Here is a 27,831-nt window from a genome sequence, read left to right on the forward strand (position 1 = left end):
GCAGTGGTTGCAGCACAGTGGGATCTTGATTCTCTGATGCAAGCAATTATATTGTAACATTAGGGAAAATACAGGCTTGTTAAACCTTTCCATGTCTCCTGGTTCTATGCAGAGTTAGTCTGAGGTAGGCTCTTGATGTAGATCTCAAGTAGCTAGTTTCCCAGTCTCTTTTTAACCTCATTTGAATTTCTACCTGCCCATTAGACAATGAATCTGTACAAGGTTCTTTCTTGATATATTTGTTGCAGAGGTTGAAGGAAGATAATGCCAATGTGAGTTGTCAAAAGATTAGGCAAACCAGCTTAGTATTCAGCAGTGAAGATCACAGCTTTGGTTGAGTCTTCACTCCTCAGCATGTGAATACCCCACACGTGTGAGAAGCTGTAAATGCAATTTTGAGCATAAATGCAAGTTGAACTTTGGAGAAATACTAGTCTGAGGGCTGTCTTCAGTGTAATACAGAAGGAAGGTTTGATATCTGGTGCTCTCCACTGAAACACTGCTGTGCTTTTCAGCTTTGGAGAAGCCGTGGGATTTAGACGGTAAAGTAGGTCACTTTCCCTATCCGAGCATCACTTTGCTGCTACCTTTCTTGGTTCCCCTTCCTCAGAAGGGTGCTAATTTTGGAGGCAGAACAGCTGTGGATTTAGCAAGACTATAATATCTCTCAGTGTACAGTCTAGCTTAGTCAGTAGAGCTGGAGAAAGCCTAATTTACAACCGTATCAAATGAGCTCTACACAGGTTCTGTGGTGGATATTGAGAGTAATTTTATATTGCTTTCGGCTGCATTGGCGGAAAATGGCATCTATTTTTAAAACTTTGTTTACAGGTACAGAGTTAAGATAAAGTGCTTTTTGGTGGATGTGGATGGCGTTCAAGAGTATGACTGAAGTACTCAGAGGTGTGCTTTAACCACTGTTGAACAGATTCACTCAGGTCCTGCTAACTGAGGAGTCAGCAGCGTTTTACTGTGCTGAGTATTTCTCCAGCTTCTTGGGCAGTTCTGCAGCTACATTAAGGCAACTTCAGTTTTGTGCTCATGAGCCGAAGTTATACTTGTGATGGTAAAGTCCCTGTATGCCTTGTTGCTGACTGTTAAAAAATAAACTTTTCTCACTTCTCTTTCCTTTGCTTTCGCCTATGCAACATGGTATATTACAGTAGTGAAAACTGACTTATTTCAATAGAGAAATCAGTCATTTTGAACTGCCTTCCCTTTATATTAAAGGTTAATATTTTTCGACTTATTCTTTTATCTTCACTGAAGCTCACACAAAGGAAACACAGTCTGAGCTATCCACTAGTCATCAAACCTATTTCCGTTCCTCCTCCCCTCAGCCTTTTCTTTTGTCTTTGTGAAAAACAGATAGTCATTATAGACAAACAGGTTTGCAAACTGTCAGTAGGTAGTTCAGTGATTTTAAGGTTTCCTTTCTTGTATTCTGGCAAATTTCTAATGCAAACAGAATAGCACAACTAAGTCTGTAATTGTCATGGGAAGCTGCTGTTACAAAAAGGAATAATTATAATAGTTTGTGCAAAACAGATTCTCATAAACCAAAATAGGTGCAATCTTTGTGTATTTTTGTGGGTAAAAATGTTGGGATTTGAATGAGTATTTTTCATATAAATGCTTGCCTGAAACCTTTTTGATTAAAAGGGTGGCAAGATTACAGACCTAGCAAACTAAATATGAAATTAACAAGCCCAGAGACTGCATTTTGGTAAACCATAGAATTACTCCATTTACTCCAGAGATCCATTTAAAAAAAAAAAAAAAAAACAGGCACGGAAATGCGGTTTTGCTGTCTGTCATGCTGTCTGCTATAACAAAAAAAACATACATTGTTTTTTGAGTGTGTTTTTTTCACAGTTTTGACCACATCATTTAATTTCTTCATCTGACCACTACCGAGCTAGTATGTCCACCACTAATGTACACTGGTTCATATTTATAATGTACACTAGTTCATATTTATTTATTGTTTTGAATTCACTGTGCAATTGGGTATTGGTGATTTGGTTTACCAGATGATCTAACAGGTGGCTGTAAAGACTAGTCAAAACTTGCAGCTAAACCAGATTGTGATGCTAACCCGAGAGGTGAAATGTTTAGGATGTGGTTGATAACAACACGTCTTGGTTGCAGTAGTGGGGGAAGTGAAACGGAGTGCCTTCCCATGCCCAGAGAGGTATTGCTATCTGTAACGAGATGAGCAGCTTGCCAGGAGTGCTGCTGTGTGGTTTGCTCTCTTTTCTGACTCAAAGGAGTGTTTACAAAAAGTCTCAACTTAGAGGTTTTGTGTGTCTGAGACTGAAGTTTTCTGTGCACTTCAGGCGGGCAGAAGGTGGCACTGATAAGAAAGGGGTGATATCGCATTTGGGTTAACCCCATGGTAAACTGGGTCTGGCATGGGGTTTGTATTTAAAAAAAAAAAGGGGGGGGGGGGCGAGGGGCTGGGTTTTAACTTGGGTGAGTTCCTTGCTCGGTTCACTGCAAACGCACAAAAATGCTAGCAGCACAAGGGTGGGGTGAGCAGGACTAGCCGGATTAGGGGAGAGCCTCTTCAGTGCCTGTTTTTATGCCAATTTAAAGTGCATGTGAAGCTACAGCAAAAGCCTTCTCTCTGTCTCAAGAGCAGATACGGTATAGCTGGTGGGTGCGTAATCTGTGTTTCTGGCCCAGACACCTTTATAGTGGGGCCATGGGTGTGAAATTGGACTAGCTTTATGAAGGAATCCTGCTTGACTGATGCCTTTTCTGATAATAACATGTTTCAAGAGAAATGTGTTGATATTATTATCACATGGTTAATCTGTTTATAGAGTTGATTATTTACCCCTTTCATTTGCTTACATTTGACCTACTTTCCATGTTCTAGATGTTTTTATTAAAGTCTGTAGGTGCAGTATGATGAAGAGCGCACTTAACATATGGTGCATCTTGAGCATTTGTCTGAAATTAATGCAGTTCATAGTAGCTCTCCACACAAAGTGTGATCTCACAGGGAATTACAGCCATGGAAAAGGTTTAATGAAATCTACGTTTTCCAACCAGAGAGTTCTCCTTTGCTCCATGCCTCCTGTTCTGTTTTTTTATGGCATTTTCTTAAACTTTGTGTTCTTTTAAAAAGTTATTTTAAGTTGAAATCCCTTTTGGATGAAGAGTATTTGAAAACTTCAGTAATGCTGTTGTAATTTAAAGATAAATGACATTTAGTGTGGCTTGACTCAGAGTCTGTCCTGGCAGGAGTTTTACTGGGGAGATGCCATTCAAATGAATTGAACATCAAGATGTACTTACTGTATCCAGCTGCCTGGGACAAGTGAATTTCCTGAACATATTAAGCATACATGTTTTACAAATATCTTAGCATTTGCTTTGCAAATCTCTCTTCTTAGGAAGATTAGAAAGGGAATTGTAAACTGTCTGATTATTTTAGATGTACTTCACTAGTGAAACTACCACTTCCTAGATATTCACATATTGAAGGATAAAATTACGTGTTCTTTCCTTGTCCTCCCTCACTTAGGGGAAAAACAGCAAGAAACCCCAGTTGCAGAAATGCTGAAATCCAAATAGAGTTATTTTCAGCAGAGGTAGTTATGATCCACTGTGATTGAAATTATGAGCCATGACAATTCGTATCAGTAGTTTCTCCTCAATAGGAGTCAGAGCTACAGACTGTTGTTTTGTTGTTGCTGTCAGGAAGGCAGCATTCTGCTGCATCAAGAATCCCTTCCTGTTGAGCTAGTCGTCGCAGCAAGTGTTTTACTTAAAAAATATGAATATGAATCAGTATCATCTGAGTGGCGGCAGAGATGTGTGAAATGCTGGAACTTCTAGTCTTTCCTTGTTGGATGAACGCGCTCGGTTCGCCAGCTCATCAGTACTGTCCCTCTCACTCTCAGGGCAACCTGCTCCAGAGAAAAGGAATTGGAATACTGACTGGCTGTGTCGTTGTATGCAGTACGGTGTAAGCCCCGAGTGACAAGGCTGGCGACGGTTCATCCTAGCTTGCCCATCCATAGGGTGCTGCAGTATGAAAGTTCACAGCCGGTGCTTCAGTAGAAATGTGGCATTGCCGTCTCAAAGCATGAAGAAATCAGGAGTCAGCATCTGAGGTTGAAACTTGCATTTAAATTCAGAGTAAAAGGAAATGTGGCCTACTTATACACCCTTAGTATTTTAGATAACTTTCACTTGTTGAGTGTTGATTTAAAAAAAAAAAAAAAAGAAAAAGAAAAAAAGAGCTGTCTAGGTGGGAAAGGGAGAAAGGTGTCTGAAATGTAATCTGATTCTCAGATGGTCACTTTATTCCAGAAACTGAGACTTGATAAAATACCACCAACGAGTATGAAACATTTATTTATCTTCAGAAAGAATTAACAAGTATCATACTTCCACTTGGTTTAAAAATTGAGATAGTAACATGCCTTATTTGAAGTTGTGTCATTGCAAAGATCCAAAATTGAAGCTTGATTATAGCATTGCTATAAAATTAACTGCACTATTCTTTCATCTCTTTCGGGGTGTTGTTGAAGTCACACTTTTGTGTACTGGCTTAAATGGGGCAGGATTTTTATCTGTTATGTGAAATACAAAAATCTGTTACCTTAATCTATGGAAACTGCATCTCAGTATTGCTCATTTTCATAGTACAACAGGAAATCACAATGGAAAAGGAGTTAAAATGTTGTTTCCTTTGTGTAGACTACTTTTCCTTGAAATAAATACCTTTTTTTTTTTTTTTTTTTTCTGGTTTTCTTAAGCTAATTGATAGCTATTCACCACGTGGTGTGAAATTGCTGGGTAGGAAGAAGAGATGAGGGATTGAAGGCGAACGAAACATGACAAAGTTTTCAAACACTGTAAGAATTCTTGTAACCAGACCTAACAAATCCACTGAATAGATCAGTATGCTGATTCCTAGTATATATCTTTTCTGGAAGCAAACATAATCAAATGTGATTGTCAATGAATCAAACAGGTTATGGGCTCCACCTTTCATGACCTGCAGGGCTGAGGTGGGTAAGTGAAGAAAACCAGAGGTGGAAGAGAACAAGTAACCTTGTTCCTGATGCAGAAGGGCTGATTCCTGGCCTCCAGACGAATCTGGAAGAAAATAAATTGAGTTCAGCAGTCACGTTGCTTTTCCTGTTTTTTATGGGGGACTTCTCTGATTGCCACTTTTATAAGTTTATTGATCAGCTTTATGTAGTTCATTAAAACCTGGAACAACTCAACACTTGCTGGAGAAACTAAATGTTCTTCTTTCTTTTTTGTCAGACTATTACGTATTACCATTGGTTGCAGTGTTTTCTGCAAGCTTTGAGACTGAACAGTACAACCTTGTAGATGTAACTGGGAGTCTGGCACAAGCTTTACAGTTCTCAACCGTGATAGCGTATCAGCTTCTCGGTGATCAATATTTGGAGCATACTGCTCCAGAGTAAGCACTGTAGACATAATACAGAGGCAGGACAATAGGTGTCTATAGCTACTTCTGAGGCTTCCTTTGTGTGTATTTGCAAGTGAAAAGTAAGTGCTAGTGGGGATCGGAAGTGGACACGGACAGCTCTGTGTTGTAGAGGGAAAACGATTTTCGTGTTTATTTTGCGGTAACATTTAAAAAGGGCATGAGAACCCCCCTTTCCTAAGCACTATACATGTAAATTTTAAAAACATGGTTCCTTCTAGATTGACCTGCTAGAGGTTTGCAGCTGTTTCCTGAAATGCTGCCTCCTTAATATTTTTCCAGGGCAGTTAGGGACACCTCAAGTTAAACATAAGCCTACTGAGAACAGGTTTTGACTGTCTCTCACTTTTTTTTTTTTTTTAAGTTTTTAATGATATACACATTGCAACTACTGATTTGCAGTATTTCTGACTACTTTTCCTGCTACCCCTGAGAAACAGAGTATGAACTTGTGATGTAAATAAATAGGGGACTTTCTGTTTCCAATTAAATTAAAACTGCACGCTAAAACCACTGTATGCATATAGTTGCAAGGACAGGCTCAGACCGGCTTGTGCTGTTTCCAGCAGGCGCAGAAGAACTGTGGTCAGACTCTTTGGAGGGATGTGTGAGGGGAGGAATTGAGTAGTAAGGGAGTGGTGATTGTGCATGTGCTGCTGTGTTCCAGCTGTTATGGAAAAGATTAAAATGGGAAATTCTGACCTAATTGTAGCTCGTAGACAGATGCAAAAGGCTGAACTCGGAGCTGAGGAGCTGAAGCTGCCTTAGTGTGATGCCACAGGTTTATAAGCTTTAAAAAAAGTTTTGTTGTTTTTTTTTTTAAACTATGAAGTCAGGTTCCTTCAGTTTGTGGAGGGTGGTGGAAACTTCTCATCTCTACGTTATGAGGCCGTACTTCACAAGACACATTTTGCTGTGAAATGCTGAGGATTGCTGGTAGGTGAAGGGATAGTACCTTACAGACGACTTCAAAGCTCTGCTGGTGGAAACAGCACCTCCCGTGGCAGTGTCTCCTCCTTACTCGTTTCGGTCTGCCTTTTCAGCAAGTGTTTCCTGCTGCCTTTGAGGAAGGGAACTTGAAGCCGGTCTCTGCCATTTCAAGTTCCACTTGCAGCCTTTTTTCTGGATGCTCTTGCAGGTGCTTGTGGCAGGGCAGGGCAGGATGCAGCTTGCTACCTGGTGGCAGCCTGAACAACTGAAGGACTATGGGGATCTCCAGGCTGTGCATTTCTGTTCCCCTACTTGCTTGTAGAAGTCAGTATTAACAAAAAACATCGACTTCCTTGATGTGACAGGCCTGAAGCATGTTTATATGTCACCTTACTTGACTTGCTTTTTATTGTCTTAATCATGAATGATTCAATATGTATCTTTTCTTGCTCAGTTGAGCTCCACGTGGTTCCTGAGACATTAAATAAAAGCCATGTCTTATCAGTTCACTTGAGCAGCCCACGGATGGGGATGTACATTAGAAAATTGATTTTGAAAATTCTGCCACTCCGATTTATTGCTTATGTTGCTGTCTGCAGTATTTTGTGCAAAATAAGCACCTAAATTAACTTACAAAGGGTATATCAAGTTTACAGTACTTCATGAGCTTAGCTGGGATGTTTGTAAAGAAGGTTGATAGGAGAGTGAGGTGGGGAATGTACCTATGATTATTCAGCAGTCTCATGGTTCCGCTTGCATTCAACTTGTACATGCGTTGCTCAAATTATATCTCCTAAATTTGACAAATTGGCTTAGTGAAGAAGTTGTTTTCTGTTTAGCATCCTTCTCACCAGAGAACTTGTCCCTCCACTCTCTTTGACTAGTAGACTAGACTCTTTGTGGCTCAGTTTCCAACACCGTTCCTTTAGGGCTGAGGAGAAATTTTATATTCAGGGCTTGCAGTATTTCCTCCAGTTCTGTAGAACCGGAGTAAGCACTTCCAGACAACAGTCTGTGATTAAAACAAAACACATTCTTCTTTATGAAAGAAGAGTTAATTTTCTGTGAAATACTAAGATTAGCTTTTTTGCTTGCTTTATTCAGAATCGTGATATGTCTCATACAGTGTAATAATGTTTTTTGTTCTCACTAATTTGTGAAATGCTTGTTTAGATATTATGGGTGTGTGCATGTGTTCTTGGTAAGCACTTAATAAACTAGATTGATCTTTTTGGCAAAGGCTGCATTGTGTAGAACAAATTAAACCTGAAATAACAGTTGTTTCAGATTATTTTTCTGAAAATGTAATTGCATATATTCTTTTTCCTACTGGCTGCTGAAATGGGTTTCCCAATAGGGTTTTATTATTCTGTTTTATTTCAACAATACATATATAGTAGTTTTGTTTCCATTCCACTGACAGACCTACAGCCTCCAGTGGTAATTCTTTACCAGCAATTTTTTATAATTGTAATAACTATGGAACTTTGTGAAATATAGTGGAAATATTTTCCTTAAGTTTATATACTATAAATAAAATCCCAATTCTCTTTTTTCCCTCTGCAAAAAAAGAATGCAAATGGAGATTTTTAAGCAACAAATTGATTCTGAACTCCCTATGTATTAGAACATTTCTGAGTGTTTTAATATCTGGAGTTTATATGACTCTTGCTTCTCTTTTAGTCCCCATCTGTGCTAAGAATTCGGACATAAGCCAAAACACTTATCAAGGCACTTGAACACGTACCCATATTTTACAGTGTCCTTATGTCCTATTTTAGCGGTGTGTGGCAAGGGTGAATTGAATTAACCCCTACGTTGCCACCCTCCAAGGGATGTAGGAGTCTAATGGTCCGTCACGTGCCCCCTCTGCCTACAGCCGGGAGCTGCGGGGCTGTGGTGGTACCCCAAGGACCAGCTTTGCTGAGCCCCCTTTGGGGCTGGGTCGTCTCGCGAGACCTGGGCTGTAGCCTTGCCCACAGGCTTATCTCCTGGACATTTTTCAGAATGCTTTATAGGCACTTAAGAACTTAAAGGTCTGGTTTTTCGGCATAGTTAGGCAATTAAGTACCGTTTAACCATCGTCTTTGGTAAAAAAGTTTTTGTTGGCTGCATCGCGGACCTAAGCTGTTGCTCCGGTGTGATAGCCCTGCAATAATGCTGAGGGACTGTTAACTGATACGGGTCTTTGTTCCTTTATGTGGGTCAGGTTCTGGCACAGTGCTTTTATTATCATCTCTTTATATGCATAACAAAATGAAAAAGTTATTAACATTGTAGTTAATAAATATTTAATGTTTCTCTTTTTCAAAAAGGTGCCACGTATGTGGCTATGAAAAGAACTCAAAACTGTTAAAATCATGTCTTTTGTAGGTGTCTCGCAAAGGATGCAATCAATACAAGCTTGCATTAGATAAGTAAAAAGACGGTTCCAGCCCCAGCCTTCCTTGCCTGCCTCTTCCTCATCTTTTCTGGTTCTATGCTGGTGTGTTTTTACGCAAAACCAAACATCTTTTGTGTTTAGGGAAAGGAGTAATAGAAGTGTCGGTGTTTGTTAACATATTTGACAAACTATGGCAGCGAAGGCTATCCTTTTTATATTTTGGCATGAACAATCGCCCTTTTATTGGGCCATTAATGCTATTTCAGAGCATCCCGCTGTATCCATAGGCAATAATTTAGCAGCTGTTTATCAGGAGCTTTCATAAAGCTTTGAATAGTATTATAACATTCAGTAACTCTAACAACAGCATTTCAGAGTCTGTGCCGGTTTAAATGGGATATCCGTGAATGTAGTTGTTCAGGGATGCGTGACCCACATAACCTATAAATTTGATTGGAAGTTACAGTGCTGGCATAGGCTGATGGATAGCAGATTAGAGCACTGATTAACCATGTGATTCACAGGCTGGGAATATATTGTCCTAAGAAAGATTCATCAGATGCAATCAGAATTTCAAGTGGTCAGATGAAATTCAAATGCGATGTGTGCTTTTCCCCTCCCCCCCCGCACCCCCCCCCCCCATGCTTTTCTTCTTAGGTTGCCCTCTGTTATTTATTTATTTATTTTATTTCCAGAGCTGAAAAATACTTCTTTGATGAATCTGCTCCTCACCCTAAAGCTATCTGTCTGTTATTCATCAGAAAGCAGGTCGCAGTTCAGTGAGCAGAAGAAAAGATTTTAATAGAAGCTGTGCCAAGGGCTGTAATGCATCATTTTAGGGCCCTAATTACATTACAATGACAAATATCAATGGTGACAACAGCAATAACCTACATCCTTTAATGGCTATGCTGGAAAAGGAGTGTGGGCGCTGCGCCATCAGATTAGACTTGGTTTCAAAACATAGGCCATTAGAAGTGTGTGTGTCCACAGTATTACTGTCCGATAACTGAAGCCCAGTGGAAGGGCCTGTAAATAAATGATGCCTCTCTAAAGCCTGGTCCCATGGGACAAAAGAGGCAAAATTAGATGACTGCGGAAGCAGCCATGTTTCCGGGGCAACTTTGGCTTTCCATGTCAGGAATTGGCTGCCTGATTTTATGAAATCATACTTTTTCCCTCTCCTGCCAGTTAGGTTGATCATGAAAACCCATTGGCCTGACGTCTAAGACAAAAGAGAAGATCCTAAACTGGTTTTTAAATGTCGCATTTTAAAAATCTGTATGAGCGTAGAAATGTGAAGTGGACTCATGTTTTATTTTGTGTCTGACTTTGTACCTTAGGCAAAGAAGAACGAGTTTCCAGGCTGCCTCCAATGGCAGTAGGAATAGGTCTACCGAGGTGCGAATCTATGTCATCAGTACCTACACCTTCAAGTTTTAGGGCGGCATGGCAAGAAACCCACTCTAGCTAGCTTCAAGCGGCTAACTCCTTCTCTTGCATGTTTTGTAGTAAACAATCAAGCTTATTGCTGTGGTATTATCCCATACAGCTAATTGCAGAAACAGTTGCAGAGTCAAGGCAAAGCGTAATTTGTATTTACTACATGAAAATGTCTGGTTTAAGATTTTTTTTTGGTACAGAACGTGTAATGTCCTTCCTGTCATTTGTGCACGGTACACAGTGTTTTCCTTCATGCCTTCTTGCTGCCAGTGGTCTCCAAAGGTAGGCAGTCCATGTCTCCATCGTGCCATGCCTCTATGGTCCGCTGCTGCTCGGTTGGGCTGTTTCCTTGCCGCCCAGGGTTGAAGGTGATAAAACATAGCTGTATGCACAACCGTGCAACTGGGGACACTCATTGTTAGGGGAAGTGAAGACCGTTTTAATAAGGAAATAGTGTAAACACCTGCTTCAGCATAGCAAGGGCTTCCCGGCTTTGTTGTGACTGGCCTTGCCAGGCCCTTTGCCTAGCTGAGAAATGCTGCTGGGGAATGTCTGGGCATCTCTTGAAGCTCTTGGCGAGCTCTTTCTCTTCTCCGTAGGTTGAGCTGGGTGCTGTCTCCATTAGCCCACTTCCCTGCATACAGCATGAAAAGGCTCACTGTTCTGCACTCCAGTGGGATTGATATCAAGAGGTTTATTATGGTTGTGTAGCCATTCATATTCAGTCACCTGTTTTCAGTTACAGCTTTTTGGAAGACACTTTTTAGCTTAACTTTTCCCAGGGTCAGAATCTGCCAGAGGTGAATTTTTGTATAAATACTGAGCAAATATGTTTCAATCCCTTTTTGGCCAGAAGAGCGGTAGAAGAGAGACATAATTCTTCTGTTGGGGGGCAGGGAGGGAAATGATCAAAAGAAAAACATCATAGCTGAAATAGCTTGAAATAGCTGGGGTTGAGTACCTTAATTTAGAAGAAATGCCTCAAAGTGAGTTGAATAAAATTATTTTTGTTGACTAAGCTATATTCTGGCTGAACTAGAATTTACGTGTTTGATGGAGAAGTCGGTGAAGTTTTACAGCCTGTGTTACTCAGGAGGTCAGATAAGACAATTGTAACAGTCCCTTCTGGCCTTAAAATCTATGAATCTACAAGCCTTTTAAAATTACACGCTGAGCTCTTGCATAGCACTTTGAGCCAGTTTTATTCTCGGTTCCTAAGCAGTGCAGTAGAGGCATCCAGCTAACCTAGCTGTGGTGGAAGAGTGGGCGGTCTGCCGAGCACAGCCAAGGCAAAGGTTCTGCGCAGGAGGTGGGTAAGGTTGCGACAGGCATTTTGAAGACGGGTAGGAGTTGTTGTTTTGCAGAGAGGAAAGCATCACATGCCTTTTTTTACTAAGGCACATGTGTGTGTTAAATGGCAGGTCAGAGGGGCTTCAGCTCAAGTCAGGATGGTGGTGCTTTGGAGTTTTCTTCATACGGAAAAGCCTTGAAGAGCAGGATGTGTGTTTTTCTCTTTGATTTTAAAGCACTCAGGAGATTCCTTTAAAAAAAACCAGCAGTGTGGCTGGGACCCAAAATTTGGAAATTACTAAATTAATGGTGCTTGAACCACTACAGCACAGGTACTTTGGAGCTGTGTGTTATATTATGGTCTACAATTCCTTAATCAAATGTTGTTTCTCAAGTAGTGCTGTATTGGACCGTACAGCCTCTCTGACTGAAGCTTAGATGTACACATCTTGTCGCTCCCAGCACTGCTCTGTGTAACAAGCAGTTTGTAAATCTCTGTGTCAACTAGTGTAGTGAACGCTGCCTATTTAAAGGGGTATTGAAGTTTTACATTGTGGGATATCTGATATTATAGGCACATACAGACCTTTGAAATTAGCAGGTAATTTAGCTTTGTGGTGAACAGAACATATTCTCAAGTGTCTTTTAAGGTACCTGTGCTACTGAATAAACAGAAAAGGTGTAGTAGATGAATGTAAAAAGTGTATTAAAATGCATAACTTTAATAACAAGATGAGGACTTGCATAAACAGTGAAGATGAGCAGGAAGATACTGGGACAGTGTAAGATAGAAATTGCTGTATAAATAACCTGCAGGAGCCTAGACGGATTTCAGAGAAATGAAGAAATTGCATTGCAAAGTCGCGCGTGTTAACTCGAGCACATCGCAGTGTGCACAAGGGGGCAGAGTTAGTTTCACGTGTACCCTTACCTCTAGCGTGCCATGTCTTCTGGTTACATAGCTGTGTAACTGTGATATTCCTTGAACCCGTATTGTTTATGTGGTTCTGACTTTTTTTACTGCTAGTTCTGAGCCTTTCTGTTCTATAGGTTCTTTTCTAAGCGTTTGCAATTTAAAAGACAGCATAGCAAAAAAGCTGGAAGGGTTGCTGTTAAAAGAAGGAAGCCTAAATTGCACAAGTTTGTATGTCTTCGTCATACGGTTAGTGACTTTGCAAGAGGAAGAGCATTCTGCCCTGCCGTATGAGGAACTGACCCTGGTTGCAATTTATTATAAGAAAGTTATGATTTATTGTAAGAAAGTATATGTGGCTTTAAATATTCTGCTTGTGGAGCTGTAATTCTTGTGTTATCTCTCCAAATGTCCTCTGTCTCTCTTGAGATTTGCAGATTAAATAACAGAATAAGAATTGGTCTCCAGTATGGAAATAAAACATTGTATATTATTCATTTCTGATCATAATTGCAACATGAAAGTAACTAGTATTAACCTCGGGTTTGATAACAGCATAAATATGATACAAGACTGCAGTATCCCTTTCTAAAATACGTCGTAGAATGATTATCAGTGAAGTTGTATATTGTGTTGCTAATGTGCTTATAATATGCAGTGTTAGTGTAGGAGCAATTGGTTTATTTGTTCCCTTTGCTTACAGTGACATTGTTGTAATTTGAAATGATCCTTCTTTTTGCCTCTTAGGAGAGAGTTTCATTTGATACACAGTGTTTTGTTTATCTTTTTTGTTACATCTCCTGAAGATTTTTTTCTTTAAATGCCTTTGATTGCATAATCATAATTAACTTTTCTTTGTGTCAATTCTAATCTGTGTTTTTTGAGGAAAGCTTTTTAGCCAGAAATGATTAGCTTCTTAGGTATTGTACAGGTGTCCAAATACTTTTGTTATTTTGATAATCTGTCCTGGCCAGAGGATGACTAGAGATGAATGTGTCTTCTGTGTTCATGGGTGACCATCGCATCTGAGGATTTATATAATTGAACTTCTTTCTTCTTGTCACTTGCAGGCAGAAATTGTCAAGAGGCTGAACGCTATATGTGCACAAGTCATTCCCTTCCTGTCCCAAGAGGTAAGTAGTCGTTTGTACTGGTGCTGATCTAAACGATTGCCTCATCGTGCCTATAACAAAAGTGGGACTTTGTGTTGAGACTGTTTCTTTATGAATCTCTTGGTGCTTGTAGATGACTTTCCACAGTGCTGTTATCACTGTAACTTCATTATCTTCTCCAAGTCCATTATAATATCATTTAAATATATTTATGAAATGGAACGTGTTGTAATGGGCTAAGCAAAATTTTAGTTGTTTAAATATTTTGCTCTCATGTACAATGCAGTTTTTCTCACAATTATGACTTTGTCGGTCTGAAATCAGAGGATAGCTTGCAAAAATGCTAGAAGGGCATGATTTGTGCTACATTCTTGGCAGCAGGCATTAAAGTTCGGCAGAGACTTCTATTTTGGTATACCAACTAGTGATGTTCAACACAGTAGGAATACAAATGCAGCTTTTTTCTGCCTTTTTACTCTCTGCATCCCAGATTACTTATTACCTTAAATCCTTTTATGTTTTCTGTGTATTTGGGGAATATAGACAGAAGATTGAAACTCGCTGTGAGCTAATTTCTCTAAGCACTAATTTTCTCCAAATTATGATTTGCTGGTATTATCTTGAGTGCATTGTAGATACTCTGAGGGGCACTGGGATTTGGGGGAGTTGGTGGGAGCTAGCGAGGGAGCCTTGGAGCCACAGGCATGTGTGAAGTAAAATGAAAGTGTGGTTCATGAACAGCATTTCTCGGGTGTATAACAGCTTCCCCTGCCCACCCTGCTGGAGGAAAGGGGCTGGAGGCTGGGGTCTGCTGGCGTAGGTTGGCATGCATCTATTTAATGCATGGTTTCATTTCAGTAGAATGGGTAGCTGAGAAGTCAAAGCTGGAAGGTGTATTTCTGTGCATTGCATCCATAAAACGTCATGCCTGAGAACACACTGCAACTCTTTCTCCCACCTTTTCAGTTGTTCCGTAAGGTGCCATTGCTCTTCAAGAGAGCTGCTCATCCTGCTGCAAAGGAGAGGCTGTGTGCTCAATGTTAGCATTCAGCTAATGTGCTGCGTGTGTGCACATGTGTGTGCATCTGTGTGTGTTTCAAATTAGAATAACACTCTCAAAACTAGAACCTGACAATGTTCATGAGTGCCGCTGTACTCTCTGCTTATAAAGTCGGATTTGTGGAAACTAAATGATGTGTAGTGATCTAGTTACATCGCTGAGCAACCAGAATTCCAGTCCTGCATGGATCTAAAATGAGTAGCTGTTGATTTTGTACTTTGACTGCTACACTATCTCTGTACATCTAGTTACGGGGTTTTATTTGCTGTGCAGGAATAGCACAACGTATAGAAAAGAGGTGTAAAGCTGATTCTTACTCATGCTAAAGTGAGCACTAAAATGACACGATTTTGAAACAAAGGCAGGGGTGAGTACTTGGCAGGCAAAGCTGTGATCTTGGCAAAGACATGGGATTAGCGTTTCCATGACAGAGACATCTGTAGAGTATGTGATACCACGTTTAGAAACTTTGTACCAGTATACTACTGCTGGTACTGGTACTGCTATTTTCAGCTGAAATGCTAAACAAAACTTTATTACCATACACAAGTAAGTCACAGTGCTCTGCTTGCTCTGCTCCACAAACCCAGCCCATGTACTTTCTGGAGCAGGTGTTTCTTGCCAATTAGACAAGCAAAGGGATTGCATGGGCTTAGAATGCATTTGAAGAAAGATGTGTTCGATTCACAGTGACTGATAGATTTTGGCCTTTGATTTTGGAAATCCTAGCCTCCACCCCCTCTATATGCTCATGTGGAATTGAGAAAAAAAAAAAGGCAAAAAAAAAAAAAGGCTGTAGGTTTTTGAGCTTTGATGTTAGTGGCGTCCCACTCAGGTGAGCATGGGCTCTCTCCTTTTTCTCTGCTCCATATGCCTCCTGCTGTCCTGTCCCTGGAGCTAAATCGCCCTGGAGTCATTCTTCTGAAAGTTGGTATTGGTACATTTTAAGTCCTTGCCTTAGAGGGAGGAGGCAGTGTGAAGGCTGCACATTGTACTTCCTTCTTCTCTTCCATCGAGGAGGATCTGCCATGTGGTGCTCACATGCAGTAACTTGGGAGCTGTGAGCGAAGGGCCCTGATCACTGTTTAACAACCGCCTAGCCATCAAGCTAGGCATGGAGAGCAATTTTGAAGTAATTCTGGACTTAGCCATTGCAGTAGTTTGTCATTAATATGCTAGTTGTAAGAACTATGTAAGTAGACAACTGAGATGATCCAGATTGTACATTTAGAAAATGATGTTGTCCCACTTCTGTCATGGGTACAGTACTACCCAGTGAGGGCTTAAGCGTACCAGTGTCAGTGTGCTTAATGACTGCTGTTTACTTTGTTAGGCTTTAGATCAGAGCTTTGAGTTAAGCAGTTTTAGATCTGAAAACAGGCTCTTGTATGGCTTCTGTGCTAGCGAGCCTCTGCTTTTTAAATCCGTGGCCCATAAAGTTTCCTTCACCTGTTTGCACGTCTCATTTACCAAGTCTTACAGCTCCTCCTCTGTGCGTGTTGCACAGTGTCAAAGCTCCTTGGGCTACAGAGGAGAAGGAGAGGTCAAAAAAAGTTCACAATTTCAGCGTTTTTACATGCATTGACAAAGACAAAAGGGAGCACTTCCAAAAAGCCGGTGTACACATTCGTCTTGCATGGAGCCAAGTGTGCTTTTTAGTTCACCCAGCAAGAGGGGAGGGGGACTAGACAGCAGAGGGGGATTGAAAGGGGAAGGATAAAAAGCCTTTTCACCTGTCCTTACAGTGCCACTGATTGTGATAATTTTCATATTGGGGTTAGGAAAATCTTGGTAATTTTTTCACCTCTGTTAGTAGAAACACTTATTTAAATCAGTTTATATTGGCATATGCTGATAAGGCAAAAGAGAACTTATTTCTAGATTTGAGTATTCTGCTAGTCTTGGTTTCTATCTAATTTGTATCTTTAAAAAGTGAGTGTCTTAATGGAAGCCTCTTTATTTCATCATCTAGATGAATAGAGAATTGAATTGCGGCATGCTTTTGCTGTTTATGCATTTTGCATACAGTCTAATTGTGGAATAGTGGCTGAAAAATGTGATCAGTCTCCTTTGTATTGTGCCTGAGGGAAAAATGAACAAAATACAGTGGTTACATGCACTGATGGCAACATTATTGCCTCATAATAGCACCAGGTTAACTTGTCTTATTGCTTGTTAACTTTGTAAGGAATCAATGGCTTGTGATAACTCACTTAGAAGTAAGAAATCGTGGCCAAAATCACTAGAGATCTCGTGAAAAGGATGCAATAATAATACATCACCGTACTGTGTACTAGTGCATGCTTTGTTTCAGGGGGCAATCCAATAAAGTATTCAGGAAGTTCTCCAGGCTTCAGTCAGTTTTACTGTGCTGTGCATCATCTAAGCATATATTGAAAATAAAGTTCCTAACCTGCCTAAACATACAGTCAAGTCGTACCTTGTTTTTACATTGACTCCAACTTAGGCAGGCTAAAAAACAGCACCAAGAAATATGAGCTTCCCATTTTGATAGGAAAGAGTGACTTTGTGGTCGAGGCATGAGATGGACCTCAGAGATCACGCGTGTTCAGTTTCTGCTGCGGTTGCAGGCTTCCTGTGTTGCAACAGTGATTTTCCACCTCCTTGTGATATTGTGAGATACCAGTGTGCTCAAAGTAGTTCCTATTGCATAAGGTGAAGGGGCTGCCTGCAGGGTTGTAGGTAAATAGTTGGAGGTTGTTAGCGTGCTCAGTTAACTCAGCTTTGATCTGCTGCAGCTGGTATAGATAGTTTGATGTTCACTTCATTGAATGATCTAGCCACTAAGATGCAATTCATTTTGGATCTAAAGCTGTAGATCATGCTTCTGCTAATTTACGCTTCTTCTCAACTGAATTTACCAGCTGCAGCACAGTGAGACACTTGCACAACCCTGTGGCTTTCAAGTTCGGGCTGGTTCCTGTGTGGTCAAGGTGGTGTGTGTGGCTGGCTGCAGCCTGTGGCTGTCATTGTGGGACTCTGTGGGCTACTGAGTGCTGAATGACCTCGTATGCTGGATAGTGGTATTTATTCAGTGTGGCTGGAGATACTCATGTATCACTGTTACCTTCTTTTGAGTAAATATTAACTGTGTTTATATTCATGAGACACCCGCAAGCTGGCTGATTTACAGCTAATGATGTAGTTGTGGCAACCTAGAGCTCAGCAAAACCTGCAAAAGCTGCTTGAGAAGCCAGACAAATGTTCATGGTATTGTCCCCTGTCAGCTTCCATGGAAGCATTATGTAGGCTGGAGGAGGCTGTAATAAACTTTTTTGGAAGGTGCCCTTTCCGTTCCAACTGCCAGTGAACTAGCTAATAACAAACTAGAAGGATTGCTCTTTAATAGGGATCTTCAGTTCCCTGTGCACAATAAGGTGGTCAAATATACTTAGAAGTACGGTAAAATGCCAAGCACTGGCATGCATACATGCAGACAAACATACAAGAAAGAAATGCCGCATGCAGTCTTTTCCTTTCAAACACTTTAATATTAGTTGATGGTTTTCCTTTTAGAAGATAGATACAGACCATAATGTGCTTGCTTTTCTCTGTACATACATTCCCTAGAGGTGCTTCTAAAGTTCAGTAAATTTGGATGAAGAGTGTGAGATCCATTATGTAGAAGCAGAGCAGGAGTCCTTATATGCTGTTCAAAAGGAAGTAGTTGTTGGTCTGAGGTGTGAGAGGCTGAGAAGACAAAATTGTTTTCCTCCATCTTAGATTTGCCCCAGACTAGAGCTGAAACAGTAAGTACAAGGAATCTGTCAGATATCTGTAAACCTTCTACCAAGGAAGGCATCTTATTAGCAATTTATACATATATAGCTAATAATGTTCTTACGTTTTTATGAAGTGGTTATTGTATCTTGTCTGAGTTACGGTGCCTGGATGCAGTGACCCTGCTGGTCCCTTTTAGTTTTCTAAGTGTGTCCGTGTACTCCATGGTAAATTTGTGTTTGTTCTCCGGTTCTCACTAGTGTTGTTGGTGCGGCATCGTCTCATTATGCTGTCTCTAGATCGCGCTTTTCAGAATGGCACTGCTGCAGTTCTTAAGCAAGACCTGGTCTGTACTCCCTCTAAACAGATAATACAACAACGAAATAATGTTAATAAAACGTAGCAGAGCCCGCTTGCTTCTGCAAAGTTAATTGTTTAGTGAGTTTTGCTTTGGATGTTGGTGGTGGTGCTGGAGGCAGGCTGGAATTTGGTGTTTTTAACACCAGCGTCTGTGTGTGCGCGCCGGGGGGAATTTTGGCCGCTTGGTTGCTGTCAGCACGGCTCCCCTGTCATTGGGAGCTGCAGGGAGCTCTGACATGGTATAAAAAGCCCAGGTATTTTCCATCATGCTGCAATGCCTGTGCAGGAGCCAGGGCTAGGTGACAAGACAGTGTGGTGAGACAATGTGATGGTGAAAAAGCCTACATCCTTCTTGTGGTGTCTGTTGTTGCTACCCACCGTGAGACTGAAAGGAGGTGATTTTCCAACACAAGACAAGTGCAGACACACCGCTCATTACAGAAAGCAAAAACGGGTGAAGAAGTTAAAAAGGGGAAATGATACTAGTCTGCGTGACAGGCGGGACAGGGTATTGAGTTCATTGCTCTGGCCCGTTAAATGCGATGCAAAATACTGTTTTCCTATAACTGAAGAAAACGGGTCTGTCATTTGCTTGTGTGCACACAGGAAGGCTAGCATTAAATGTGTATGAAAGCTGCAACCCTGTGTCTGTATTCGGTTGGGGAAAAAGTAACCCTTTTTTTGTTGTTGCTGTTTTTACTTGGCTGTAAATCGCTATGTGATCACTTGATGGGCAGGCTAATGTGTACTGCTTGGTTTTAACATAATGCTGCTTGCTACTGGCACGCTGTCCGGGAAAGGTCTTCAAGCACGTGGAAAGCACGGGAGCCATCCATCCCTGGGTACCTGTATGGGCTGGGCCAGCCAGCTGCTGTCCAGCTCTGGGAGCCCCTCAGTTCCCTGCCCGTCACCGTGGTTTTGGGTTGCAGTGGGTCCCCGGAGCCTGGTGAAGCTCCTTCTCTGCATGTAGAGATCTCCAGCTGTTACGGGAGCCGTGGTTGGTAATGCGGAGCCCCCCGCCTGCCCGGGTTCAGAACGCTGGGGGCAGCCGGTGGGCTCTTCCAGCCCCGCGCAGTGCTCTGCCATGCCACGGGGTGACTCTGCTTTCCTCTGTCTTCATCCACTGAGGTGTGCGGTTTGTGCCTGTGACTCGACGTAGCCCCGGGGTCACTTGGGGCAGGCCCCCCACGGGGTTTTGGGCAGCTGAGCAGGAGTCTGCTCGGTTGCTGTGATGAGGTGGAAGTGATGGAGAGGCTAATTACAGACCATCTATTTTGGTTTTTTTGCATACTATGCCACTGAAGATGAAATCAATGTTAAAGCAGCTAGCAATAGGAGAGTTTTAATTGTCTCTACCATACCTAATTTAGGTTCAGTGTTACAAGGCCCATGGGTTTTCTCCTCTCTATGAAGGCTTGATCCCAAACCTATTAGAATCAATGAAATATGCCTTGTGTGGCTGCTTGGGGAATTTCTGTCTTACAGTGCTTTCCAGCAGAAATCTTAAAGTGAGAGTTTGGTACTCTACCCCTCCGCCTTCTCTTCCCCTCACCTGGAATGAAATAATGTTTTTCCCAAATACTCCTCAGGGCCGTTCTTCATGTGTTTGCTGTAAAGGAAAGGAAACCATTCAAACTCTTGGGGACTTGACTTACTTTTCCAAAACCTGGATGAAAATTGCAGTAATTTCTACAATAACTTTGATGTTTTCAGGCCAGCTTTCTGTAGGTCCCTCAAAAGTTTTCTCTTCTGCCCGTGGCCCTAGGAACAGGATTTAAGTGCATGCATGTTGGAATTGAACACTCATATATGCAAATCAAGGGTTGGGTCCCTTTCTTTACCTCAGTGCAAAAAGCATTGCCTAGGAAATGGTAGGAAAGAAAAGGTGACTGTAAACCTCTTGGTAAATGTGTTTGTTTTTTTTTTTTATAATTTTAAAGATTTTTAAAACCCACTTTTGATTTTTTTTTTTTTTTTGATGACTTGATCAAAAATGCTGTGACCCATTTTGGTGTGACTGACCTCCACCAGAAAATGATGGTGTAATTTTTATGATCACCCCGTTGTCATATAGAGCCATGTGTCACTGGGCTTTCAGCTACATAATCGATGAAAGCTGTACCTGTCCTTAACATGTGATGACCTGGAGATGGTAACACATCGTCAGGAACTTGAGGGTTTGAGTGTTGTAAATTCATTTTTACTGGTTATCTGTGATGGTGATATGTCACTGCATTTTCTTTTTTTCCTGAATGCCAATAACACATTTGCTCATGTTCAGCCTGCTTTTTGTTCTTTAAATTGTATACTTACAAGTGACAGATTTGGTTTACATTAGCACTGTAGCTTTACAAAACTCTAAATGGGACTGCTGTGATTCTGTTTGCAGCAGTATGTTATTTGCTCTCCTGGCATTTCCTTCATTTAATTTTTCTTTGCTTAAAAACAAACAAACCTTAAAACCATTTTTTTCCTTCCAGGGTTGTTTCTAAATTACCTCCTTCATTATTTGCATTTATCCATTTTTCGTAGTTGAGGTCAGCATTTCTTACAGTTACAGGTGGATTTTTAGGCTTGCTTCTCCTCACCCTGAGGGCTTTTATGGGAGAGAGTTTATAAGTGAAAATGCCACTTTTGTTTGTGCGTTGCACCGAGAACCAGCAAATCTGAGACTGCCAAGCCCCTGAGGTAGCAGAGCCCTTCCTGATGGCCCCCTCCTCCAGCGGGGCTCAGGGTGCTGCCTGGGGAGTCTTTCTGATGCTCTTCACCTACTTTTGTGTTGGAGAAAGTCTCGGGGATTTGGGTCCCCACCTTATTTTATGCAACTTTCTGCCCCTGGTAAGGACGAATGAGAGGTGTTGCTGCATGGGCTTGTACCTTGGCTCCGCTCTGCCCATATACACAGCCATGGGGGGAAAATGAGAGTCTTTAAAGAGACCCTCTCAGCCCTTAAACTTTGCACCAAAGAACATCTAGATGTTGGTTTTGATACAGACCTGATGTTTCATCATTACGCTTTCAGCACCTCGCAAGATAGGCAAGAGCTCGCTCCTCTCCGCATTCAACCTGTGGCCGTAAATCAAAGATGACTCACTCCCAGTGCAGATCACACAACCTACTTGCAGTTCTTCCTGACCCCCTCTTGCACCAATTTGTTGTGTGTAATCCTGATCCTGCAAGGCTGCCTGTGCAGATTAATTTGCTCCTGGTAGAGTTCCGAACAGGCACAGATGTGGTTGCAAGAGGAGGACCTTATTTTATTTGTAGTTGATGTTTTCAAATAAATATCAATCAGTTTTCAGCATACAGCAATTTTGAATTTACTGCAGGAATACAGTATCACTCAAACTGAGATAACATAACCACTGAAGCTTGTAAACTGTGTTGTTAATTAGACCATGTGTTTTTGATGGACTTCTTAAAGCTATTAAAATTTACATGTTGGGGATTGAAATAATTAGTTCTCTTTCACGTGTTTGACAGAATTGTGAATGGCTTTTTAAATTTCTTTCTTACGGTTGAGCTGCTTTGAAATGTACCAGGAAGGAGAATCTGTATATCCTTCAGTGATGTTGGTGCCATGTGCTTGCTGAAAATAAATACCTTTCTTTTTCAGTATGCTGTTGTTTTGGGTTTTTTTTAAATCAAAAAGTTTCTGTGGCTGTAAGGAAAGTGGCTTGAATTTTAAGTTGGCATGTAAATTCAAGAGCACGCTGTGCTGATGAGCAAAAGGAAGACAGTTCCCCATTTAACCAGGTTGTAAAATGGCTCTTTTGGGGAGCAACAGTGTAATTCCTGGCAAGTAATGGCATAAATAAAATCCTCCCCTTACCCGATACTCTTGCAGATCAACACAGAATGTTACTGTCTGTAGAGAACAGTTATTTCAAGCCTTGCATGTGTTTGAAAAGCAAATAAAAAAGATAAAAGGAAGAATCTGTGCTTAATAATTTAGAAAACATAATTTTATTCTGTTTCTGATCTTCATTTATAGCACCAGCAACAAGTGGTGCAGGCTGTGGAGCGTGCCAAGCAAGTGACCATGGCAGAACTGAACGCAATCATTGGGGTATGTGGTCTTTCCGTTTTAGCTCTAATAGTGTTTGTAAATAGCTTTTCTTTTTCTTTCTCTCTTCTATGAACTCATTTCCATCAGGTGGGCAAAAGTTGTGGGCAGTGGTGAAGTTCAGTAGCTTGATCTTCATAAAAGCTGGTTACCACCTGAAAACTTTTGCTTGCACTGTGCCAAGAAGACTAACAGGGTAATTAACGTCTGTGTTGTATCCATTGCCCGAAGCTGGGTCGGTATATGGGTTTTTTTGTTGTCCTTTTTAAGTAACATTGCTTCCTTTGCAGACCACCTGCCAGTCTGCTTCTGCAGCCACCGTAACCGGTAGCTTTCATATATTGCACTGCGCTTTAGGAGGGCTTTTCCCATCCTTGCTGCCCACATCTTTTTCTGGGTGATGGACGAAGACTCTGAATATTCACCACACTTTTTATTTTTACATTAAAAATAGCTGTTACTTTTCTTAAAAAAAAAAACCAAAAAACCAAAAAAACATAAAACACCACAACCAAAATTAACAGCAAAACAACTTGTCACCAGTGCGCTCGTAGGCACCCTGCTCCCAGTCATCTAAAAATACGGGTGTGTGGAGCCCCTCTTGTAAAAGCTTTACTGCCAGTGATATTAGCCTGGTATAGCAGTCCTGTGAGGTTTTATGGGTGTGGGCAGCCACAGTGTTTACATTTTACAACTGAAGAGGAAAGGCATAACAATGAAAGCCGTGGCTGTTCACACTACGTAAAATAAAGGTGAGAAGTCATAGCTTAATAGCACATTATTCACATGTATAATTATGCAGTTGGTGCAAGCAGTTGTTTAAGTTATTCTAATGAAGACACTACAACTGTACTTCCCATCTTCTGCGCCCTCCCAAATGCTTTTTCTTTTGTGTATAGATTATACATAAAAGTCTTTTCCTTTTTTTTATTCAGTGTATCAAACACACTTTGAAATGCTAATTATTCCATTTACTTTCATTAAAATTCAAATTGCTGAGTGAAGATGTGGATAAGGGTCGCCGAATAATCAATCTGAAGTGAAGATATTGCTTCAATTATGCCTCTGTCTTTTAACAAGGAAATCAGGACTCTCTGATCATTGCTGACGGTAGTGTAGAGCAGCAGTCTGATTGTAGCTTGTTTTTAATAAGCTGTTTCTAACTCTATTTCGTATCCCTCTGACCACAAGAAAACACTGGTAGTCAATTAGAAGATATAAATGGAAAAGAGTAACCTTTATTTCCTGTGAAGTGCCCGTTAGAAAGAAGGAGGTGAATCGGAGCGAGTCATGTAGAATCATGAATAACATTTGTTGTATGTCTTTTACGCTCCAGTAGGGAGAGTGGGAGATGAATAATTTCCCAATTAGTTTTCATTACCTAACCATTACCTAACCAAAAATATTGCCTTATATTAACATTCTTTGCATAAAGTAAGTAGCTAAAGGTTGGCTTCTTTGTTAAAGAAGTTTTTATATGTCAGTGCTGCGTGTGCATACTTAGCGAGTGTGTATATGTGCACGTACTGTTTTGTGTGTGTGTATGTGCACACGCATGCGTATGAATACTTCACGGTCTATTTGTGTACATTTTTGCCATTCACCTTTGTATGAATTAGGGAGACTGCAAAAAGCGATTTGCTTTCTAGTAAAGAATACGTTGATTGATGTAGAACATGTGATGTTGTAGATACTGGCTATTGCACTCATTATTTAAGTTTATCCTGCTTTCACGAACCACTAAACCACACAGAATAAATATAAACAGACTAGACACTTGTCTGGGAGCCTGGCAGTAACTTTTGTTGGTCTTCCCCCACCAGATGGAAGTAAATCTTCTGTTTTGTTTGTTGCTGTCTGAATTTATATCTTCAAGTCAGTTGAAATTCTGTTGCCTCAAATTTTCATAATATCTGAATTTTTGTTTTGTGCATTAAAATGGGACAGCTCTCACCTCCCTCATAAGACTAATTTTTACCTTGCTGTACTGCCTTTTTTCACTCTCTTATTTTATGTTGACTTAGGAAATGCTGTGTGTCCCTCTCTTTAGTTTTAGAGAAGCAGGAGCAATACGGACTGAAAATGTTGTGTTCATCAGGTTTAAAGAGAAGTAAACTAATCCAATCTTTAAGAGATTCGTTTAAAAAATGGAATAAATAGGATAGCAGGTTATCAAAAAAGCTTAAGTTCTAGTTGCATGAATACCCACGGTAATGTTATGTCTGCACTTAGAGTCTGAAAATGTAGCATGGGACTAAAAAAGGCTTGTCATACTTTGTAAAGTGAATACCAATAAAAATAAAACAAAGAATGTAATTAGAAATCATGGCTTTTCTGTTTCTCTAACTATGTTGTCTTATATTATTTTGCCATTTGATAAGTCTGACAGATTTTGTGTTCTTTTAACCCTGTGATATTTTAAAAGCTTCCGAAGTTCATTTGCTCTTTACAGTTTTTAAAAATACTTCTTTTAGTTACCCATTGAGCTGTGTATCAGATGAAGACAGAAGCAGTATTTGACTCTCTGAAATACAACTGTAGCTTAAGTTTCTCTGTGCTGTGGGGGGCCCTATTCAGTTCACCTCACTCATGCTAAACCTTTTTGGTTCGAACGGAGGAACCCTGGGTTAGAGTTTAAAATGGATTTCACCAGAATGGAGGATGGCACAAGAAAAGAATCGAATGTGCACAAATCATGTCTCTCTCTGTGTTTCACATGTATATATTTTTGTATGAATGTGCTCTGATTTAATGGAATCTGATGAAGCACCTTTTAACTTTGCAATATTATTCTATCTTCATTGGTAAATGAACCAAGTCACTGATCCATGCAGTTTAAATGCAAAATACTGAAGTGAGCCTGGAACCTGGAGAGACTGCTTGTTCTCCTGACAATAAACTAGTTGTGTTTAATGGAATGAAACACAGTTATAATGACTTCTTTCACAGGTCATGTTCAGTTTAAAACTGTTGATGGGCTGAAACAAGTTAAATACCGTCTGTCTTCTTCTGGAGAGATGCAGGGAGAAAAACTAAACCAAAACTAGGTGTCATAAGCATGCTGCAGGAGGACTATAAATCTTCAGGCATCCAGACTCTGCATCTGGTGTTTGCCATGGATGGTATGGTACAGCATTCTTGCTCAGAGCAATTTGTAGTGCACATCCAGAGCTCCTTTCCAGGTTGGGTATATTGGGATGAACAGTGTGATGTATCCAGTTGATCTTGTCATGTGTCACAGCTGCCGTGTTTTTAAATTAGAATCTGCAAGATCACACTGTTGGAACAACACACAAATTGTAGCCTTAAATCAGTAATATGATCTAATTAGGAATGATGTTTTCATTTCCTGTATTATTAAATTGAGTCGTCTAACTCTCCTAAAATGTGGGGGGGGGTTGGGGGGTTTTTTTTGTCTGTTTGTTTGTTTGTTTTAATCCATTCTACTATATAATCGGAACATGCTGTGTGAATGTGGTTACGTTTTAATAAGGGAACCAGGGAATTAACTTGTAACTTTATAGGAATTTTATCAGAGTCTTTCCACCCCCGCCCCTGTTTAAAATAGTCAGTCTTCAACTGCAGTTGGGTAGTAAGGCAGAAATGGAGGCTACTGCTCGTGTGCCTGTTTATCACACGGAGAGAGATACATTTACCTAAAACTTAAGAACAGGTATGTGATGGTGTTCAAAGAAATTGCAGTTTAGCACAAGAAATGCTGAACCTCAATTTTTAGCAGTGACATTTTAATGATAGGAAGTCTGCAAAATTATTTGCCATCAATTGTGAAGGCAATAACAAGCCTTGGTGGTTTTTTACACCCTCTGTGTTAAGTGCTTTCAGAATGACAGCGTAAACTGTGTTGGAGAACTCCAAGGAAGTAAAACTGATTAAAATGTTCATGCTTGAATGGTGCTGATGGAATAGTTCATTTGGACTTTCTCTACCTCCTGCAGCTCAAGCTGAAATATTAAAATTCAGTGGATTTAAATCTCTCTCCCCTCAGCTCAGGAAAAAAACATTACATTTTAATAGGTTTTAAACTCATAATTCATTGGTTTGGAGCAGCACTATTAAATCTATTTAAATATTACTTGTATTACTAAGGAAATGATTTAAATTATTTTTCCTTTACCATTCTATACATCTGAGTGGAAAAAAAATGGCTTTGGTTTAATTTTTAAGCATTTTATTTTATTATGTCACTTTTATTATCTTCTTTAAAAATAAGCAAATGGCAGTTACTGGAAGAAAGGACTCCTTCTGTATTGTCACATATAATCATCAAGCTATAAAGTTCCTTCTTTAATACACTGCTTGTCACAACTTCTACCCTGTGTTTGAGACTGAAGCGCTTGTTTGACCCATCTCGAAAGGTGTGTAATTTTTGGTTGCTTTCAAGCGAGTAGTCCATTTTACAGCTGTGGAGAACAACGCCTGTTTAAAAAATAACAGTATGCCATTGCAGGCGCGGAAACCTTTGAAAGCGGTGCATATAAGTGCACACAAGCTGTAATAAAAACTTGGCATCAGTGCATGCTATCGTTGCCATGGTGCCAGTGGTCCAGGGCTCCTGCCGCCAAATGCCAAGGTGCTTTTTTGTGTTGGTGCTTAATGTACAGAGGCATCTCCCACTCCTCGCGGAGGGCAGGTTGTTTCTGCCTCTCGTGTGTGCTTGCACAGTGAAGAAGAGCAAGGGGTTTTTGATTGAACCGATGCTGCTGAGGGGGAATGTTTTAATTCCCGTCTGTATGGCAAAGTTGTTCGTGCCAAGCGCATGCATTCAGAAGCGGGAGCTTCAGGGAGGATGGGGAAGGGCAGTAGAACAAGCCAGTGTGTTGTAGCATGAGGGCAACAGTCACTTGTCTCTCTGGCCCTTCTGTATTGCTTGTTCAAAGGCATATTAAGCAGTTGTTGAAGCTTAAATGCTGTAGAACAAGTTGGCCACCTGCTGTATGTTGTGCACAGGTTGTTACAGTGGGAAGGTGGCAGAGGAGGTTGACATAATGGGTACGTGCTTTGAGTTGTGTTTATTTGTGTACACTAAAGAA

The 27,831-nt window shown here is 40.6% G+C and overlaps 1 protein-coding gene across 5 annotated transcripts in view; it reads left to right on the forward strand.

Moving 5' to 3' along the window:
- Positions 1–27,831, forward strand: part of LOC140650765 (transducin-like enhancer protein 4) — a 101,487-nt gene that overhangs the window by 18,525 nt on the left and 55,131 nt on the right. For 4 of the 5 annotated variants that reach the window (XR_012042163.1, XM_072859497.1, XM_072859501.1 and 1 more), the window contains exons 5-6: positions 13,512–13,574; positions 22,709–22,783. Coding sequence is in view for 4 of the 5 variants with exons in the window: in XM_072859497.1 (XP_072715598.1) it covers positions 13,512–13,574; positions 22,709–22,783 (138 nt within the window). In the remaining variant the exon portion in view is untranslated. The remainder of the gene's footprint in view (positions 1–13,511; positions 13,575–22,708; positions 22,784–27,831) is intronic. The other variant, XM_072859499.1, reaches the window with a different exon arrangement.

The sequence above is a fragment of the Ciconia boyciana genome, chromosome 4 (assembly GCF_034638445.1).
Source record: "Ciconia boyciana chromosome 4, ASM3463844v1, whole genome shotgun sequence".
In the NCBI taxonomy this organism is placed as follows: domain Eukaryota; kingdom Metazoa; phylum Chordata; class Aves; order Ciconiiformes; family Ciconiidae; genus Ciconia; species Ciconia boyciana.